The sequence below is a fragment of the Heliconius melpomene genome, chromosome 14 (genome assembly GCF_056956725.1).
Source record: "Heliconius melpomene rosina isolate 202511_hmr_F chromosome 14, ASM5695672v1, whole genome shotgun sequence".
Classification (NCBI taxonomy): Eukaryota; Metazoa; Arthropoda; class Insecta; order Lepidoptera; family Nymphalidae; genus Heliconius; species Heliconius melpomene.
Genome location: NC_140402.1, coordinates 4,366,009 through 4,386,738, shown reverse-complemented (window position 1 = coordinate 4,386,738; position 20,730 = coordinate 4,366,009). Strand labels below are relative to the sequence as shown.

Sequence of the window (20,730 nt, the reverse complement as noted above, 5' to 3'; positions counted from 1 at the left end):
GGAGCGGAGTGAAAATTATTTTCATTACCCTGCTATTTGTTCGGAGTGCATCCCGTAAATAGCAGGGTAATGAAAATATTTTTTTACTTCAAGTAAGGATCGAACCCAGGACCATCGTGTTAGGAGTCAAACGATATCCTATTATATCAAAATTCCCTTAATTTTGTTTTTAATTATAATATGATTGTTACTATTAATGATATTAACATTATATATCTCTAAGTAACATATAAAAGATAAAATTTATGTCAAATAAGTATGTGTAAATATTTCACTTAGTAACAACTTAATAATAATGTTAGCAGTGAGTAGCTACTATACATGAATTAATTAAGTTTTTTATATAACTTTTTCGTTTCATATTGTAATGTAGTAAAAAACCGGTCAAGTGCGAGTCGGACGCTTATCGAGGGTTCCGTAACAATTTCAGGATTGTAGGGCAACGGAAACAATCTATAAAAGTTGATACACTTAACTTGACGGGCTTATACACTCATTTTGTATGAAATGAATTACAATTACAAGTTTTTAATTATTTTTTCACGCTGTATCCCGCTTGAAATATTAATACAGTTTCAATTTTTATTTTTTGTTAATGTAGGCTCACAGAGAAGAAGAATAAGTGCTGTTGACGCAACGCAAGCTGAACGCAGGCTTGATTTTTTTCTGTACTCCAAAGGGCTGAAGGCTTGAATATTTGATAATAATTCAGCTTGGTACCACCTCGCAATCTCAAGATTAGTCTTGAGAGACAGAAAACAAACTGATCTTACAAGAGGTCCGTGTTTATCTTTTTTCGACGGAACTCTAAAAACAAATAAAAAAAAACCAAATATCTTCTTTGTACTATATTCTTTGTACCTCATCCGTGACGCAATTACAATTATAAATGTTGTATTCAAAAGCGAATTAGGTAAACATAAACAATACGCTTATTATAGCAGCATAAAGAGAAATGGAGGTAATGTACCAGCTCCATTCCATCTATTTCATGAAATGTGACCGATACAAGCGCAGCTGTCCGTGGCTTTCGTCACCCTAAATGGTCTCTAAGAAACCTGGGAACCTAGTGTAAGGACGATTAGTGCAAGTGACGACGTGGCGCAGAAGCACTAGCGTGTAACTGTAAACCCAACAAGATGTGAATTCGATTCTCACTCGAGGAAATTAAATATTTCATATTGACGCGGAAAAGAGGGCAACGGAGTGTCTTAACACTAGGTTCCCTCTGCCTTCCCTGCTGTGGATGTAATACAGCGTGAAGCTGATGAAATTCTTTTTTATATATAGTTAAGGATTTTTTATTTAATGATGTAATCCTTTAAAAAAAAACGAGACAATAACTTTTGTTTTATAATATTTAAATTGAAACAATATATAAAATTTTTAAAAATTTATTTAAGCATTATTATAATAAATACCTACTTAAAATAACCTTGAATCATTTGGTTGAAGTCTAAATGTTTATAATAATTTAACCTCTAATGAGGATAAATGCTGTTTTGATGCAATAATATCCGGATAAACTTCACGCATATCCTGGTATAAGTTACAAAGAGATTTTAGAGTGAAGACACTCAGTTCTCCGTTTACACAGTTGTGACTCTAAAACGCCAGTCGCAAGGCGCATGCGACTGTAAACGGGATATGGGTTCAATTCCCACTCGAGAAAATGAATTATTTAATATCTGGTTTTCTTCCCTCTGGTGTAATCCAAAGCGCGGCGTTAGGTTCCGTCCCTCAGCACAGCATTATGCCTCCAGAATTCGCCGAAAAATGGTGTGCGGAAAGTTTTAATACTAGGCTCCCTCTGCTGTTCCTAATACATGCGGGATATTGCGTGAAGTTGAAAAAAAAATCTCAAAAATAGGGAAACAGCAGAACGGAGTAGGTTAACCTATTAAGACCTCCTAAGTACCTTGAAAATATTTTCGTTTACCCCGCTAAAAGTAGATATAAAATACATATATTTTGTATAAGTGGTTTCAATTTCACGCTTTTCCCCGTAGCAGGGTAGGCGCGGCGTGTTAAGACATTGAAAATTGTGTGTTACGTGACGGAGTTCAACGCTATAATCGCTTATGCAAGTACTGAATTTGTACAATGCCCAGAAAATAATTCTGATAAATAAGATATTGAGGGCAATTCGCATTCTATCATTGACATTAGATTGTAAATATCTATAAACAATTAAATACTTAGGTGCTTAAGAATCAATGGCTCTACAATATTGTAAGCAAATTAAATCACCAGCAGAATAGTTAACTATTATCTTATGATCTTATAGTCACGGTAAAATATGTTTTTATCGCAAATTCTAACTTGGATCTAGCCTTGCTGTTCTTCAGAAGTTTCAGTTCTTTAAGTAAAAAAATAATTGATTACTTATATTTTATGGATCACATCTGGCTGTAAATACAATGGTTGTGGGTTCGATTCTCATTCATCGTGCCACGGAACACAGGATGTGTTAATTTCTGGCAGAAAACGGACAATGTAGTGTCAAAACACCACTTTTGTCTGCCTACTTCGCTAAATACAGCGTAAAGTTAAAGAACAAAAATTAATTCCAAACCAAAATCTTACTGCTAACAATAAAAACTTTATGTTAGTTGTATTAATTTTTTTTTATTTATTCTGCAAAACGCTTGATGAGAAAATAAAATTATTCATACACTAGAATGAAATCATTTTTAAAACAAGTAAATAATTATGATCGTTTTTAATGGAACGCCTAGCAAAAATGTAATAGCAAAGTTCTAAAAAGGAAAAAGTGCTTATTAATAATGTAAGTAAAACACAACACTACAAATGAATATCAAACTTGCTGACAAACACCCAGAAATTTGGAAAAAAAAATCTATTCAATTCATCTAAAATTTAAAACATTCGCGACCGTCGTAATACTTACTACTTCCCTAAATACATAAAGTTAAAGTACAAAAATTAATTCCAAACCAAAATCTTACTGCTAACAATAAAAACTTTATGTTACTTGTATTAATTTTTTTTATTTATTTTGCAAAACGCCTGAAGAGAAAATAAAATTATTCATACACTAGAATGAAATCTTTTTTTAAAAGATAGGTAAATAATTATGAAAGTTTTTAATGGAACGCCTAGCAAAAATGTAATAGCAAAGTTCTAAAAAGGAAAAAGTGCTTATTAATAATGTAAGTAAAACACAACACTACAAATGAATATCAAACTTGCTGACAAACACCCAGAAATTTGGAAAAAAAAATCTATTCAATTCATCTAAAATTTAAAACACTCGCGACCGTCGTAATACTTACTACTTCGCTAAATACAGCGTAAAGTTAAAGTACAAAAATTAATTCCAAACCAAAATCTTACTGCTAACAATAAAAACTTTATGTTACTTGTATTAAAATTTTTTATTTATTATGCAAAACGCCTGAAGAGAAAATAAAATTATTCATACACTAGAATGAAATCTTTTTTTAAAAGATAGGTAAATAATTATGAAAGTTTTTAATGGAACGCCTAGCAAAAATGTAATAGCAAAGTTCTAAAAAGGAAAAACTGCTTATTAATAATGTAAGTAAAACACAACACTACAAATGAATATCAAACTTGCTGACAAACACCCAGAAATTTGGAAAAAAAAAAATCTATTCAATTCATCTAAAATTTAAAACACTCGCGACCGTCGTAATAGAAAATAAACTCCGCGACTTTTATAAATTTGTTTAAGTTGATATCATTAATAAAGTGGCCTGAGATGTTGTATGTTGTACCTTTGGCCAATCATGTAAGAGAACTCGCTTTTATTTACTAGTGTAATCTTCTACGTCTCTTACCATACAAAAAAATTGAAAGTTCTATTTTTACATGAAAGAAAATATATCAAGGCGTTGAATTCCGCCACTTAACACGCAATGCCTCCAAAATTTGGCAGAAAAAGAGGGAACGTAGTGTCTTAGCACTAGGCTCCATCTGCCTACTGTTTTACATGAGGGATTCAGCGTGAAAGTGAAACAAAATATCATCGATAATATGTCACTTTAATATGAAAGGACTCCGACATATTTGTATATTCCAATAATTTCCAACGATGCTTACATTTAATATAATACATGGATCTATCGAAACCTACTTTAAAACTAGCAAAACGAGTTTCGCCATCAAAGTTGCAATGTCCCTTATAATAATGTGCACCTAAAGATATACAATAGGGGAAAAAGCGACAGATTTTATTTAACTAACCAATAACGTAATGAACGTAAATTGTTATTTTATTTTATTTATTTATTATCAGTCAGCTATTGAAATAAAACAATATTATAGGTTTTAACGAATGTGAAATAAAAATGATTGCTTATTTTACGACACAGGAGTAACATTGGACTGAGCTCTATAAGAACAAGTATAAAAAACTCGACTTAATATTGAATCAAATATTTTAAAAATCTATTAAAATTACACAAAAAAAAATTAAAAAATTTTTTGTAAAATTTACTATTTTGTATTATAGATAACTGTAGGTAAGTAAACAAAAGGCGGAAGTAAAAAAAATGATAGATTTACAGTTTTTCCTATGTAAGGGGCTAACCTTAGAACAATAAAGAAGTTCTAGGTCGTAACCGTACTTATCCTTATAATTATATTTTTTTAATTAGGTCCTCATTGTAGCATGAGCAATGCTGAGTCAATATTGATATACTAAAATGTTACTAATTAGAATATTTTACCTATTTATCTATGCTTATAAATAAAAAAGTATATATTAATATACTTTTAAATTTTGATAAAAATAAAATAAACATAAAATATTAATATAATTATTAAAAATGTTAGGAGCCTTTCTACCAACTGGCTTCGATGTCAATCTCTTTTCGCTTCATTCCTTATAATGATACCAGCGGTGTATTTTTTTTGTACTACTTTAAAAGAGCTTTTCACGCTATATCACACGCGTACCGGGGTAAGCAGAGGGTGCCTAGCATTAACACACCCCTCACCACTTTCCACCAAATTCTGGACGCAGTGCGTGTTGAATGGCCGAAAGAGGAGAAAAGAAAAGGGAAAGAAATAAAATATTAAGCATTATATCTTGTCGAGTTTGGTTCGAGCCCACAACGTCCCATCAGCATCATCATCGTCAGCCTGTTCTCATCTGCTGCAGGGTCTCTCCAATGACAAGAAACATAATAAATTGCTTTTTCATTTTTAATTTACTTAATAACTATCATAAAAAGTAAGACTATAATGGGAGACATAAAATAGTGAACAATTATAAACTTGTTATTTATTTTCTATCTATAGTACAACTATATAGTATCACTAGTGGACCCGAACGCGGCTACGCCCGCTTGAACTATACGAAAATTTATTAAATATATTTATGAAATTATTTTCAGTTGTCGCTAGACAGATGCGTTAAGCAAGCTCATTTTGGGTGACGTTTTCTAACAATAAACTCTGCAAATCGTTGCTTAGCAACGGTTGTTATTAACATGGCGGAATAAATTGCATGTCAAATTCATAAGTATTTTAATATATTGGTATATATCGAAAATATTACAAATATGAGAAAAAAAAGTATCCCATGTCCATCCAGAGACCCTCAAGTATCTCTATATGAGTATTTTATCACAATTGAATTAGCGGTTTGGCCCTGATTGCGTGAAAGACAGACAGACAGGCAGAGTTACTTTCAAATTTATAATATAGTTATGGATTCATATATTACATAAATAGAAAACATTAATTTATTGAATAAAACATAAGAATAAATAATAATTAATAATAAATAAACAACGAATGTCGATGTCGTCAGCCTTACATGATCGACGGAACCTTTGGTTTTCTTCCGCGGGAAGCTATTGTCCAATCATTTATCAATGATTCACAGCCCTTCAATTGTTGTAACGCCAATAGCGCAACTCTTAATAATACTTGGTTTCTGCAGTATAAATATCCTTTGCAAAGCGTGAGATCTTCACAGCTAAGTCAGATTCGATCAGTGAGCATCATCAGGATCGAAATACAGGTATGTAAAGTGATATTTATTTTTTAATTATTTCTCTCGTCTTTCCTATTAGATAATAAGATAAGGGTAGAGAGATTTATTATTTTATTTTTTGTGTTATTATAATGGAGAGTTATATTTGACATCTGTAGAGATTAGTATGAATTATTCTCTCGTTTGTAATGTTTTAACGGTTGGGCGGAAAGTGGGGAACGGAGTGTCTTATCACTTGGATTCCTCTAGCTACCCTGCTAGTTAAATACCTCCTTCACCTTAACTTGTTCTTTCAAATATTAATGCAAAATTCTAAATAATCTAAGCAGAGTGAAAGTTCTCTCTCTCTACGATTTCTTTTATTTTCTGTTGTTAGCGGAAACGTAACTGCTTTTTCAATTCGATTCAATGAATAAGATGAGGTTTGGTTAGGCTAATATTAAAAAAAATATATATATTTTTAAATTATTTACATAAATATATATATATAATAATTTTTTTTTTTTAATTCTAGAGGCATTGCTAATTGAGCGGCGGAACTCAACACCGCGCTTTTCCTCTTTACCAGAGCCGAGCGAAATTAAAATATTTCACATTTTATTTCCTCTAGTGGGAATCGAACCCACAACCTGTCGTATTAGAGTAGCATCTTGTACCCCTGCGCCTAGCCTCCACCTATAGTTCATATTATAGAATTTGTTATAAGTAAAGAGTTATCATAGCAATTTTGGCTTTCATATCATATAAGTGGATTTGAAGATATAATATATGTATTAAGAAATATCTTATTTTCACTTTATAAAATTATATTTGAGAAGTCAACTTTGAATAATTAATTAATCAATTTGCGAACAAACTTTTCCACCACAATTTTCTTACTATGCGTTTTGCAATTTGCACTTACTTGTATGTAAATTCAAGAACGGTTCCATTATGCAGGAAGGGAGCGACAATAGCTTATTATCTAACAATAAAACAATAGGCAATTATGACAATTAAGGTATTATACTAACTACCTTTTTGTAGGACTCGGCTAAACATGTTTGTAAACTCCAGATGAATGAAGGCTATTGGAAGGAATTAAGAAGGATATTAGGAACGAGGAAAGGAAAATATTAATTATTTTTACCTATATCCTCGAGTGAGAATCGAACCCACAAGTCACGTTTACGCTTGTGCTCCTACGCCACAAATGGTCTCTATTTTTACTTAAACTTGTTCCTTTTGCAGGTGAAGCATGAAGTCCGTAATTCTAGTTGCATTGATGTGTTTGGTGGCAGCAGCATGGGGGAAACCAGCCTCCACTTATACAGACAAATGGGATAATATCAACATAGATGAAATTCTGGAATCCAACCGGCTTTTAAAGGGTTACGTCGACTGTTTACTTGACAGAGGTCGGTGTACGTCAGATGCTAAAACTCTAAAGGAAACATTACCTGATGCTCTGGAACATGATTGCAATAAATGCACTGCGAAGCAAAAGTCTGGTTCTGATAAGGTCATAAGTCATCTGGTTAACAAGCGTCCAGAATTATGGAAAGAATTATCTGTTAAGTATGACCCCAACAACATCTATCAAGAGAAATACAAGGACAAGCTTCAAACTATCAAAGCCTAATTTTCTTTTTTTCTTTTAGCTTTCTTCTATCAAAATTTTTATTGTTCTGGATCGATGTAATTTGTACAATAAAATTCTTTATTTTATAATTCTTTATTATTTATTACATAATACAGTATTGTTTAAGAAAATTAATCATCTTTTATAAAATTATCAAAATTCTGTCTATACTTTTTATCTTTGTCGTATTTGTCGACCAGCTGGTCCCATGCATCTGGATGACTTTGCATTACAGCTCTTATAACTTGACGGATCAGCTGCTTCTGTTTTGGAGTACATTTTCCACATGTAGTTTCCACAGCTTCCGGTATAGCTTCTAGAAATAAAAAATAATACGTATCTATAATTACAAGTAAATAAAAAATGTTATATAAGTTTAATAGAAAAATACAAAAGATAAATAAACCATAAATTAACCATGCTAGAACAAAATTATCTTTTAAATAACATATACAATACATATCATATCTGGTAGTAAATAAGAAAGATGAATTTAAAATCTTACTTTTAAAATCCTTAGCTTCTGGTGTGCAAGGCCCTTGATCTAAGAAGCACCTGGTATATCCTAGCAATATTCTGTCATTCTCCAGTAAAGGTTGTATGTCAAAATCGTCATATCGTGAGCTATAAAAATCCGTTAAGACCGAAGGTAAAGCTATTATAAAGGCTATAAAAATCTTCATTGACTGAAACAAACAATTATATGTCTAATAACTGTTATTACTGATACTTTTAATAAAAAAGAGAAAATTGATTTTATATAATTACTAGTGATTTAATCGCGGCTTCGCCCGCTTAAATTTATTAGAATATTTTCACAAAATCTTTACATAAATTGTAGACTATGTGTTAATCTTCTGTATAAGCTTTATTACTGCAAAGTTTTATCTAAATCCGTTCAGTAGTATTTGTGTGAAAGTAGAACAAACATCCATCCTCACCAACTTTCACATTTATTATATTAGTAGGATTTTTTTTATTGTTTTCAATACATTTCAATACATATTGGTTTCAATAACATTTTGGCTTGCTCTTTTTTAGCGTAGTTTAAAAACCGTTTTTTAGCATGGTTAAAAACTGGGAAATCATTTTCTATGAAGTATGTAAAGATATCATTTTGATTATATAACATTATAATTATAAATATAAATAAAAAAACTTAAAGAAATATAACAATGCAGTAATAAAAGTGTTTAAAGCCTTTTTAGGGAATGCACCTAAGAAAATAACTACAATAGCATGTTATGATATCATATTCAAAGATATAACAAATTTTTACTATTTTACAAATATACGTAAACAAGTTGAGTAAAATAGTACAGTAAAATAGTAAGTAAACGCTACAGGTTGTCGGTTTGATTCCCACTCGGGAAAATAAATATTTAATATTATAAATTCCTCGCTCTAGCAACGCGCGGTGTTTAGTTCCGCCGGGTCTCCAAGTTTTTCTGTCTAATGCGGGGAAACAGGGTAAAGCTAAAAAACGGTACATGTTAAATTAAAATTTTCAGATAAACATAAATAGGACTCTGTTCTTCACTTTCCACCAAATTCTGGACACATTGCGTGTTGAATGGCGGAACTTGAAGCCGCGCTTTGCCTTTACCTTTACAACAGAGCGAAGAAATGAAAATATAAATTTAGATGAATATTCCTCGAATGGGGATCGAACCCACCACCACTCGCGTTTGCAGTCAAACTTTGTACGCCACGGCTGGCTAATTCTGCCTAATAAATAATTTAACTGATTACATTGTATTTCTATTTCCAATCGAAATATTCGTTTAAATCAAGTGAAATATTTATTAATTACTTACATATGTTTAAAAAATGACCTCCTGGTTAAAAATACTAACATGACTAAAGCATATACCAGAACCCCACAAGTATTTATAAAACACAGGGCTGTTATTACATGAGTATACAACGTCGGCCGTCAATTTACTATCTTTGGAATCAAGGGGGCCTATTACTGTATCCATAAGATGTGACAAATTATAGTTAATTATTATCGATTCATAATCTTTAGATTCGTAATGCAATATAAACATAAGGAGTAGGTGGTGTGAGGTGGTGTGCAGAGGAACAGCATCTGATTGTAAATTCGATGATTGAAGGTTCGAATCCCATTCAGAGAAGTGAACTATCTTTACTGGCGTGGCGCCGTTGCTGATAGTGCAGCGTTATGTTCCGCCACTCAACACGCGATGTCTCGAATTTAGGTGCTAAGTAGCTTTAAGTTCTGTACGCCTGCGTGTTTTTTTTTTAATTTCGGAGTCTTAAAGGAAATTGGAAAAAGAGACTAATTAATGGTGGCCTGCGCTCGTGATTTTCGTCTTCAAAGTAGGTTTGTCGTATCACATAACCGCTGTTTATTATCACTTTATCAAAATAAAAATAACATTAAAATTAATTTAAATTAAAATTTTCTAAATATATATATGTATGGAAATTAAAGATAGCTTTGAGAGGTTGTACCGAACGAAAATTAAAAACCTGTCAAGTGCGAATCGAACTCTGCCAACTAGGTTTAAGTACCAATTTTATTGATGAGGGCATGTGCTCTTATTTAGTGAAAAATTAATTACAATTACAAGTTTGTAATAGTTTTTATTTGCAGTTATAATAAATGAATAAATTAAAATCACAATTTTTCGATGTTTTTCCTTTATCACGTCTTGCTAAATTCCAGAATTGTACGTCTATGGGAAATATCTTATATGCAAACTTAAGATTGCGTATACACACAAATTTACTAATATAATTGTAAACTACAAATATAAATTTGAAATATTTTTTTCTATAAAGATAACATATAGATTTTCACTTTTCTGATATTTAATTTTTTGCCGTATATTACTTGGATACCAATATTTGAAAACAATAAAAAAATATAAAGATTTGTATATTGTCAAAATAACGTCAAACAGCTTTTTGTACAGATTTGTTTATATTTATTTTCTTGTAAATATATTATATAATATTTTATACGATTATCATCATGCCAGTTGATTGTCAACGTAGTACAAGTGGGGGTAAAGGCAATATTGGAATGTTCATTGAGAGGGAACCAAGGATTTGTGCAGCTGGCTTACCAACAGCTCAGCCTGATGATTTTGTAAAAGATAGTCTGGAACATTACTTATTGAAAGACGAAGTTGATGCTTTGATAAGTGACGCTATTAAACCTCCAAAGAAACCTAAACCATTGCCGCCATTACGTCGTCCCATACCACCCGACAAACGCTTTGCTGGACCTTATGGGCTGGTTGCGGAACTCGTTAATCCTCCAATTAAAACTAAATTTCAGACTTTGGTAGATGATCTTAAAGATACCCCGTATTCCTCATATTGGAAACAACCTCTTGGTGAAACTTCCGACCAAATTCCAATGTTACCTGAAGGTTTTGATCGGTTTGGAACAACTTTTGGCAAAAAAACTGACTTTCATGGTCGTCTATACGATATTGTTATGCCAAAAGAGCCCATGTTATATAGCGAACGTCAAAAAACTAAAGAACCTGGTATTCAAGTTACGCGAAATTATTGTAATCCACCTTTTAAGCCTGACTTGACATTTGGTCACAGGACGTTTGTTGATAAACGCGGTTCATACGCCAAATGTTGCGTTACTGATGACAGAATCTTGCTAGGAAATAGTCGGTGTACTATTCTAAACAGCATTCAATCTAAAGTTCAAGAAATAAATCAACCTAGAATAGCTACTGTGCTGGCTCCAAATAATAATATTAATAGTTTACCAGAAGGACATTCCTTCGGGAAAGTGACTGTTTACGATAATCTGCCCGAGTGCTTAACATTTTGTGATATTAATCCGAATAAAGATTTTTATAGAAAGTGTTTAGCACACCTCAATACTCTTCGAAAATGCTTATCTGTACGATTCCTTCCAACCTTTTTTCGTAAATTTTATTTAACAATTAAATTTCATGATAAAGAAAAATCAGGCTGGCTGCAAAAACATATTGTTTACAATGAATGTGCATTTAAACTTATACGATTTGATACTGCGTTATTAGAACCGTTGCTATCTATATGGAAAGCGTTTGATGGAAGTCACATTGAATACAAAATATTCGTTCACATTATTAACTATAAAGAACCTTTACCAGATCTTCCTAAAATATTGGATTTACCCGAAGACTGCCTTGACTTTCGAACAACTTATACTGAAATGGTAAAGCCTGGGCAAGAAGAAAACCGCCTCCCAATGGCGGGACTACCATCAGGTCGATATTTTGATTTAGATTATCCTATAACACCAGAAAGATGTTGTAAAGCGGATAGGACATGTTTGCCTCAAGAATCTGATGTTAAATCTTGTCTTTGCCCAAGTATTTTAACACTTTTACATGTTAATCATAGAGACATGTATGCTAGTCGTAGTCCAGAAATAATAAAAAAAGTTTTTGGAGCCGCTGGTGTGTCTTTGAACGAAGAAATGTTTAATAACGTTTGGGAAGAAGCAAAAAAATTTCATTCCGAAGGGCTAGTGTGTTATGAAACATTTCGGAGAGCATTAGATGTTTACACAAAAAATAAGAAATAAAATTACGAATACCGAAGTATAAAACATTTTATTTTATCTTTTGTCAAAATATATAATTTTTGGGTCTAAAATAATAAAATCACTAGTTTTATGATCTAATTCTACCCCTTAATTTTAAATTAAGCCTTAAGAAATTCCTCAAAAGCTTGTCGATATTTTCCCTGTGGATCGTAATGAGCAACAAGTTCTTTCCAGATTTGAGGGTGCTTTTCCTTTACTTCCTTTACCAATTGCCTTCCCATTTGTTTTTGTTTTTCAGTACATTTGGCACATCCTGTATCCAATGCTTCAGGGAGCCGATCTAAAATATAAATACACTAACATTATACTTTAATTAGGAAATAAGTAAGATCTTTTGTTATGTAAATAAATATATTTTTTAAAAATTAATAATCAAGAATTAGCTTTGAAAAAGAAAATAAATAATAATTATGATTAGGTTTAAATATTTACCCGTGGTCATGCTATCAAAGATTAGGTGTACACTATGAAAATTTTCTAATAAATCAAATCTCAAAAAGTGTGTCAAAATAGTTGTAATTGAAAGATTTATTTAAGTTTATTCATAGGGAAAGTGAGTAATTAAAAACATATAATAATAATAATAATAATATTTTTAAAAACAAAAATATATATTTCTCTAATATATCGATAAGACAATAATTTAATTTCTTACCTTTAAGTTTTTTGACTTCAGGAGTACACGGTCCCTTATTGATTAAACACTTAGAATAAGACGTTAAAAGTCTGTCATTGCCCAAAACTTCAGAAAGATCTATATTATCGTTGGAAGAGTCATATTTCTCTTCAGCGAAGACCAAGGCGATGCCGATGGCGTAGAATAAAAGAATAATCTTCATAGTGTAGCCCGAATAACAACAAAGTACAAATTACAAAGACTTATGATAGGAAAAACTACTGTTTCTCTATATATATGGTTTACCACATATTTCTAGGAAATACCAGCGAAGGTAAATATGTTTTAATAATTAACTAACAAGTTAATTCGTCCTTGTTATGGCGACGCATTATAATCTAATATAGAACTGCATTTTCATGTTAAACCATCAATTGCTTATTATTAATTCTTGTGGTCAGTGGAATTTTCCTTTTTTTTTCTTTTTCTTTTTTTTTATCTTCACTCTGTATCCTGTAAACACAATAGGTGGACGGAACCTGGGAACCTAGTGTATGATGAATAAAAAAACCAATAACAACTGGGTATTCTCAATTTATTTTTATTTTATAAATGCATCTTAATAATACTTGGCTAACTTAATTAAATATATATAAAATGACGACAATATTTTCATTTAAAAGCCTCTTGTAGAATATTCAATTCAATCAATAGAGAATATTCTGCAAAAGCTATTTTTTAAAATTTTCCTACAAATAACTTTAAAAATCTTCAAAAAATCCTGTTGTCATTTGTATAATAAAATAGTAAACTAAATTTAAATATATCTTACTTAGGAACTAAACGCCTGTAACTAAAAAGGAATATAACGCGGCCCTATTCGCTTGCGTTGGATCATATTTATCCAGGAGTTCTACGAAACGAGGTTCGCTCTTCGACTTGATGCCGAGGAGCAGTTTGCGGACCACAGCCTTTTGTTTGGGCGAGCATCGACCACATGCAGTTGTTAGGGTTTCTGGTAGAGCACCTATAAAATATGAAGAAATTACGATAATTAATTATTTGAGGCGAGTCGTGGCACAAACGTGACAGGTTGTGGGTCCGATTCTCATTTGAGGAAATTAAATATTTAATATTTTTATTTTCCCGTTCTGGTAATGAGGCAGCGTTAGGTTCCGCCACTCAACACTCAGAAAAGTGGAGAACTTAATTGTCTAAATGGGTTGCGGATCAACCAAGATCTGAGGTTCAATCTGCCTACCGAAGAATATTAAATTGGGATCCCATTAAAAGTATCTAACTAGAAATATTGTTATAATTTATATTTATTACAATTTAACAAGCTACTTTAGAGAAAAAAAAGCCTCGATATTAGATTAAATCCTCCTATTCTACTATACGGAAACAGTTTGAAATTGATTATAAACTACGCGGACGCGCGCAGCTTCGCTTGCGTATTTAGGAGTGAATTCTAATAACCCATGAAACATGTGTTCAATGAAATATTTTTATGAGTCTAAATTTCAAATTTTATAAAAATCGGTGGCGATTTAAAGATTTTTCCATACAAACTTTCAACCCCTTGTTTGCACCCTTAGGGGGTGAATTCTAAAAAACCGTGAAAAACATGTTTAATTAAATATTTTTAAGAGTCTAAACATCAAATTTTATAAAAATCGGTGGCGATTTAAGAATTTTTCCATACAAACTTTCAACCCCTTATTTGCACCCTTAGGGGGAAAATTCTAGAAAACTATGAAACACGTGTTCAATTAAATACTTTTAAAAATCTAAATTTAAAATTTTATAAAAATCGGTGCTGATTTAAATTTTTTTCCATACAAACTTTGAACCCCTATTTCACCCCTATAAAGTTAAAATTTTTCAAAATACCTTCTTAGTGGATGTCCAGATTACGAAAGTAAACATCTGTCCAAATTTAACGTTTCTACGCACAGCGGTTACGGCTGTGCGTGCGTCTTACCTCAGTCAGTGAGGACAAGTCCTTTTATATATATATTTTACTAGTGGGCCCGGACGCGGCTACGCCCGCGAAAATATAAGCCTAAATAATTAAAATAAGGTAAAAAATAATAATAAGTGGAGATTTATTATTAGAAAAAATATCTGAGTAACCGAAACGAACAAACAAAAGAAGTAAAAGTAACTAAAGGAAATTCTTAATATTAGAAAAAGTACCTAAAGTTTGCCGTGCGCGCGTACTAAACATTTTTCTATATCAAATAATTATTAATTTTTGCGAACAATATTAAATTAAATAAAATCCTAAATTATTAAAATTACGATATTTTAAGTGTATAACATCGGTATAGATAACCGAACTGAGATAAATTAATTATAAGCAGCAAATAATTACATAAAAAATAATAGTAATTCAAAAATATATAAAAATTTACAAAATCATCAAAGTCATCTGCCCGTTCGCGTCGGGCATACTATACCACTCGTAGGCTAGGTCATTTGGAATCAGTGACATCTTAATTATTTATTAAAATGTTACACAGTAAACTATAATTTCCATCTAGATGAAATGCTAAAAGTGACTATTATATTTATTTTCATAAGGATGAATATCAAATTATAGAAATCATCTAATTTTTGTTAATTAGATCTAAGTATTGGCGCGCGCCATGTATACATTAAGCAAACTCACTTTGGGTGACGTTTTCTTAAAACAGCAAACTGTGCAAGCCGTTGCTTAGCAACGCGTAGCGACGATTGTTATTAACATGGCGGAATAAATTGCTTGTCAAATTAATTATTTTAATATATTGGTATATATCGAAAATATTACAAATATGAGAAAAAAAAGTATCTTATGTTCATCCCGGGACCCACAAGTATCTCTATATGAGTATTTTATCACAATTAAATTAGCGGCTTGGGCCTGATTGCGTAAAAGACATACAGACAGACAGACAGACAGACAGACAGACAGACAGAGTTACTTTCGAATTTATAATATAGGTATGGATGGATTATTGCTATTTTTAATATTTCCAAAGTTGTAATTTGCTTAAAACGAAAACTTAACCTTTACTAATTAGCTGATATTAATAGAGCAGAATAGTATCTGGCTGGAGGTTGGAACTGGTCAGAAGTAATGAGATCTATTCCTATAATCCCCACTTGATACGAACATCTAATGTTAATTAATAATTATATAATAACTAGTGGGCCCGGACGCGGCTACGACCGCGAAAATATAAGCCTAAATAACTAAAATAAATTAAAAAATAATAATAAGTGGAGATTTATTATTAGAAAAAATATCTGAGTAACCGAAATGAACAAACAAAAGAAGTAAAAGTACCTAAAGTTTGCCGTGCGCGCGTCCTAAACATTTTTCTATATTTAATAATTATTAATTTTTGCGAACAATATTAAATTAAATAAAATCTTAAATTATTAAAATTACGATATTTTAAGTGTATAACATCGGTATGGATAACCAAACTGAGGTAAATTAATTATAAGCAGCAAATAATTACATAAAAAATAATAGTAATTCGAAAAAATATAAAAATTTATTTATTTTATTTCAAAGTCATCTGCCCGTTCGCGTCGGTCATACTATACCACTCGTAGGCTAGGTCATTTGGAATCAGTGACATCTCCTTAATTAATTATTGATTTCAATGTTATACAGTAAACTATAATTTCAATCTAGTTGAAATGCTAAAAGTGACCATTATATTTATTTTCATAAGGATGAATATCAAATTATAGAAATCATCTAATTTTTGTTAATGTATACAAATCTATATCGGCGCGCGCCATGTATGGATTAAGCAAACTCACTTTGGGTGACGTTTTCTTAAAACAACAAACTTTGCAAGCCGTTGCTTAGCAACGCGTAGCGACGATTGTTATTAACATGGCGGAATAAATTGCTTGTCAAATGAATTATTTTAATATATTGGTATATATCGAAAATATTACAAATATGAGAAAAAAAAAGTATCCTATGTTCATCCCGGGACCCTCAAGTATCTCTATATGAGTATTTTATCACAATTTAATTAGCGGTTTGGCCCTGATTGCGTAAAGGACAGACAGACAGAGTTACTTTCGAATTTATAATATAGGTATGGATTCTTTAGATTTAGTATTATTTATTACTAATTTATTATTTTACCTAGTAACTTAACCAAACGGTTAACAAAGACATAAATCATAGTTATCTAATACTAGCGGCCCGCCCGCGGCTTCGCCGGCGTGAACTACTTTTTATTATTAATTTCTGTTTCCATGAGTACCTACGTCGTATAAGTGACGTCCATGCAAAATTTGAGACTCTTAGCATTTGTAGTAACGAAGTTTCATACAAACTTTCAACCCCAAAAACAACCCCTTAGAAGTCGAATATTACAAATTCCCGTCTTAGCGCGCACCTACGTCCTATAAATAACTCCTATGAAAAATTTCAGATTCCTAGCACATGTGGTTTCTGAGATTTCGTGATGAGTGAGTGACCTTTCGATTTTATATATATAGATATATAGATATAGATTAATAAATAATCAACAAATTAATCAAACGATGGCACTCACGCTTAAAGTTCTTGCCGTCCTTAGTGCAAGGTCCTTTGTCCATGACACACTTGTAATAGGCGAGCAGTATTCTGTCGTTTTGTATTATAGAATCTGCATTGAAATTGTCATATTTGTTCACAAACTGTTGGTACTGCTGTGCTGCACAGGATCCCACCACCGTCAGCGCACATAAATATAGAAGCCAGTTATTCATTTCCTGAAGTGAAAAAATAAATATCATTAATATTTCCATTTCTTTAAATTTATATTTCCATTTCTTGGTGGTCTGGTGTCGAGTTCCTCTACTCATCACGCAATGCCTCCAGAATTCGCCGGAAAGTGGGGAACGGAGTATCTTAACACTAGGTTCCCTCTACCTGCTGTGCGCGGGATACAGCGTGAAGCTGATATTTTTCCAAATTGTAAGAAACATTATTAAAAGAAGTCGTAGTCACTTATTGTATCTTATAATTTAAAAAAAGATGTGAAGATCGAATTCTCATATTTTTTCTCTTCATTCTGTATGTATATCGCACTAGGCCTGGAGCAAGATGGAGTGTTAAGAAACTCTGGTACCATTAAAACACTTCCCAACTTTCCACTGAATTCTTGAAGCATGTGGCAGTTCAAAGCTGCGATTTGTCTTGCTATTAGAGCGAAGCGAAGAAATGAAAATATTAAATATTTGATTGCCTCAAATGGGAATTGAATCGTCAACCGTCTGGTTTACACTCGCTTGTGCACCTGCGCCGCAACGACCTTACTAATATCAAGACAGTCGTTGCTAGACCATTTTTAAATTGCAAAACAATTTTAAACAGTATTACCACCATTCCGTGGTTTACCAGAATGCAACGCGATGGTTATAGGTTCGATTATTGGTTGACTTAAAAAGGTAAATATTATTTTGGTTATTAGACAAAATACCGACAGTAAATTAATAATTTTAATTGGCAAATTAAAAAGATAATTAAATATATATATATTAATAGCACCACATTTAAGTAATAGTATAATTGCGGTTTGACTCTACAATTACACGGTTTTAAATAACATTTATCTAGAGGAATGCAGCAATTAATCATGTTAGATGTTTATGGTAATAAATAACCGCGAATAAAAATATTTACAGTTATTACTATAATATATTGAATCAATTAATATGTATACACAATTAAAAGCATTTTATTAATAAGAATAATTTGTGTTAATAATATTTTTCAAATAGGTAATGCTGTTTTAAAATATAAAGATTTCTTAAAATATATTAATTTTACCACTAGTCTTATTTGAACTTTAGCAGAACAAAAAAAAACAATTTCAATAATAACCCGGTCAGCGCTACTTTCGTATTTACTTTCTAGGCTTAGTAAAAATTCGGTACTTACTATCAGATGAAAGTGTTGAAGCCGTTGGAGTCCTTCTGTGGCGGCGGCCAGCGTCGTTGTGATGGTGGGGTGGCATTTCTCTAAACTCCAAACCAGTCCCAGATCGTGGAAGAGGTCGATATAACGGAACGCATACAAAACGTATGCCCGGAATCGAAGAAAGTAGTGGACGGAAAGGCCGCGTTGTAACGCCAATGTTTATTGCTTCTCGTTGTTTTTTTTTGTTTATGTTTATTGCAGTAGTGGTTTAGATTTTTCTTATATATTTTTCCTGTACTTATATATTATTGGTAGAAAGTGGATACAATTTTTTATTTAATATAAATTTAATTTAAAAGATTAGAGTTTAAAGTATTAATAATAATTAATTTAGGTTCTGCATTCTTAGTAGAGCATCAAACATTGAATTGTACGAAAATAATTATGTTTCCCTAATATTTTTTTATTATTTCACGTTTATCCTCATCCGTATTTTTGATTAATATAATAATTAATCAGTATATTTAAAGTATTACTTCTAGTATTCTTAATTTAATAATTGGTGCGATTTTTAACTAGTTTTATCAAATGTAGAACACACACTTAGTGTACCTATGTAGGTTTGTACATAGAAAGTAGAGCTTAAAATTTATGTTTTGTATCAATTAATTATAAAATAACAATTTCGATAAAACATTTGGAAACTACAAACCAAAAAATAAAATTTTTGTTGTACTTTTTGTTCATTTTCGGCTAGTAGTAACTAGTTTTAGAATATACATATATCATTATTATCTACGAATTATCCCATAGAATACTTATTTATTTTTATTCTTATTTGCACAGATAGAAAAAATAAATTAAATATACAGTTAATTTAAAGACATAGATGTGCAATGGCGGCCTTATCACTAAAAGCAATTTCTTACAGGCAACCATAAAAAAATATATGTTTACTTTAAAGTAAACGTTATCCTATACGAGACTTCCTGTAACTAAGACAACATTTCTTAGTAAAATGGTAAAAGTTTTGTTTTTACCAACTGCAGTGGAATGAATTTTAATGTAATCTAAACAGGTTTGTAAAGTCATTATACTCAACCCTCAATATCCGTTGCGTTGTTTATATTGAATCCTTAAATATTTCTTTTTCAATTTCTTTGTTTCGGTCATCGCGATGTGACTCACGAAGCGAATTATAAAGCTGGTGTTGAATGTACAATAATTTTCTTAATCTTAATTTACTTAATTATGAATTCAATTTCTGGGTATGGAGCGGCGTTTAGTTCCGCCACTCAACACGTAATGCCTCCAGGATTCGGCGGAAAGTGGGGAACGGAAGTATCTTAAAACTAGGTTCCTTTTCTCATTTTCCCTTAGCTTACATACTATGTGCGAAATACAAAGCTATGTGTGAAGTTAAAAAAAGTAAAAAGAAATAAAATTAAATCATCTTCACACTATGTTCCGCATACAGCTGGGTAGACAGAGGGAGCGTAGTGTTAAAACACTCTGTTCCCGATCTATGTTTTTTTTTAAGAATGATGTCTCGATTACAAGTACTTAAAAATATATAAATACATTTTTAGTTTTAATTTAATAGGATTAAGATAATTTATTGCAAATTCACATGTTAGTACACTTGCTAAACTATAATGGCATAGTTCTAAAATCTTGAGACAAATATTATACGAAAGTAATTGCTATAAAATTGTTGTAGGCGTGACAAAATAAACTATTCTAACATTTAGTAAAAGAAAATTACTTCCGTCCTAAAATTAGACCATAATAAGCGATTTTTTCCATTATTTTCAATTATTTTTCCATTGCTATGTTTTATTATATAAAGCCTAAAGCCTAAAGGTCAAAACGATTTTTAATTTGAATAGAACGTTTACAAAACCACTAGTTGTTGTACATAACTGCACTTGCGTGTTTCTATTTCCTGGACAATACTTATAAGTGAGAAAGAAAATTTAAGTGGGAAAAT

General features: G+C 31.4%; 5 protein-coding genes across 5 annotated transcripts; 2 read left to right on the top strand and 3 right to left on the bottom strand.

The window, feature by feature from the left end:
* Positions 1-5,872: 5,872 nt before the first annotated feature.
* LOC146532040 (allergen Tha p 1-like) lies at positions 5,873-7,699 on the top strand. Its single transcript, XM_085197163.1, has 2 exons — positions 5,873-6,016; positions 7,220-7,699. The coding sequence occupies exon 2, from the start codon at positions 7,227-7,229 to the stop codon at positions 7,608-7,610; it is 384 nt and encodes a 127-aa protein (XP_085053289.1). The 5' UTR covers positions 5,873-6,016; positions 7,220-7,226; the 3' UTR covers positions 7,611-7,699.
* Positions 7,685-9,535, bottom strand: LOC146532039 (ejaculatory bulb-specific protein 3-like). The gene is made up of 3 exons (XM_085197164.1): positions 9,428-9,535; positions 8,116-8,296; positions 7,685-7,926 (listed from the first exon to the last, which is right to left on the bottom strand). Exons 2-3 carry the CDS (start codon positions 8,291-8,293, stop codon positions 7,742-7,744), a joined length of 363 nt encoding a protein of 120 aa, XP_085053290.1. The 5' UTR covers positions 8,294-8,296; positions 9,428-9,535; the 3' UTR covers positions 7,685-7,741.
* A 1,076-nt stretch (positions 9,536-10,611) lies between these two features.
* Positions 10,612-12,180, top strand: LOC146532038 (EF-hand domain-containing family member B-like). Its single transcript, XM_085196969.1, has one exon. It carries the CDS (start codon positions 10,612-10,614, stop codon positions 12,178-12,180), a length of 1,569 nt encoding a protein of 522 aa, XP_085053095.1.
* Positions 12,181-12,189: 9 nt separating this feature from the next.
* Positions 12,190-13,090, bottom strand: LOC146532037 (ejaculatory bulb-specific protein 3-like). The gene is made up of 2 exons (XM_085196994.1): positions 12,857-13,090; positions 12,190-12,481 (listed from the first exon to the last, which is right to left on the bottom strand). Exons 1-2 carry the CDS (start codon positions 13,038-13,040, stop codon positions 12,300-12,302), a joined length of 366 nt encoding a protein of 121 aa, XP_085053120.1. The 5' UTR covers positions 13,041-13,090; the 3' UTR covers positions 12,190-12,299.
* Positions 13,091-13,400: 310 nt separating this feature from the next.
* On the bottom strand, positions 13,401-18,895 carry LOC146532036 (ejaculatory bulb-specific protein 3-like). The gene is made up of 3 exons (XM_085196989.1): positions 18,762-18,895; positions 17,392-17,590; positions 13,401-13,844 (listed from the first exon to the last, which is right to left on the bottom strand). Exons 2-3 carry the CDS (start codon positions 17,585-17,587, stop codon positions 13,657-13,659), a joined length of 384 nt encoding a protein of 127 aa, XP_085053115.1. The 5' UTR covers positions 17,588-17,590; positions 18,762-18,895; the 3' UTR covers positions 13,401-13,656.
* Between the last annotated feature and the right edge of the window lie 1,835 nt (positions 18,896-20,730).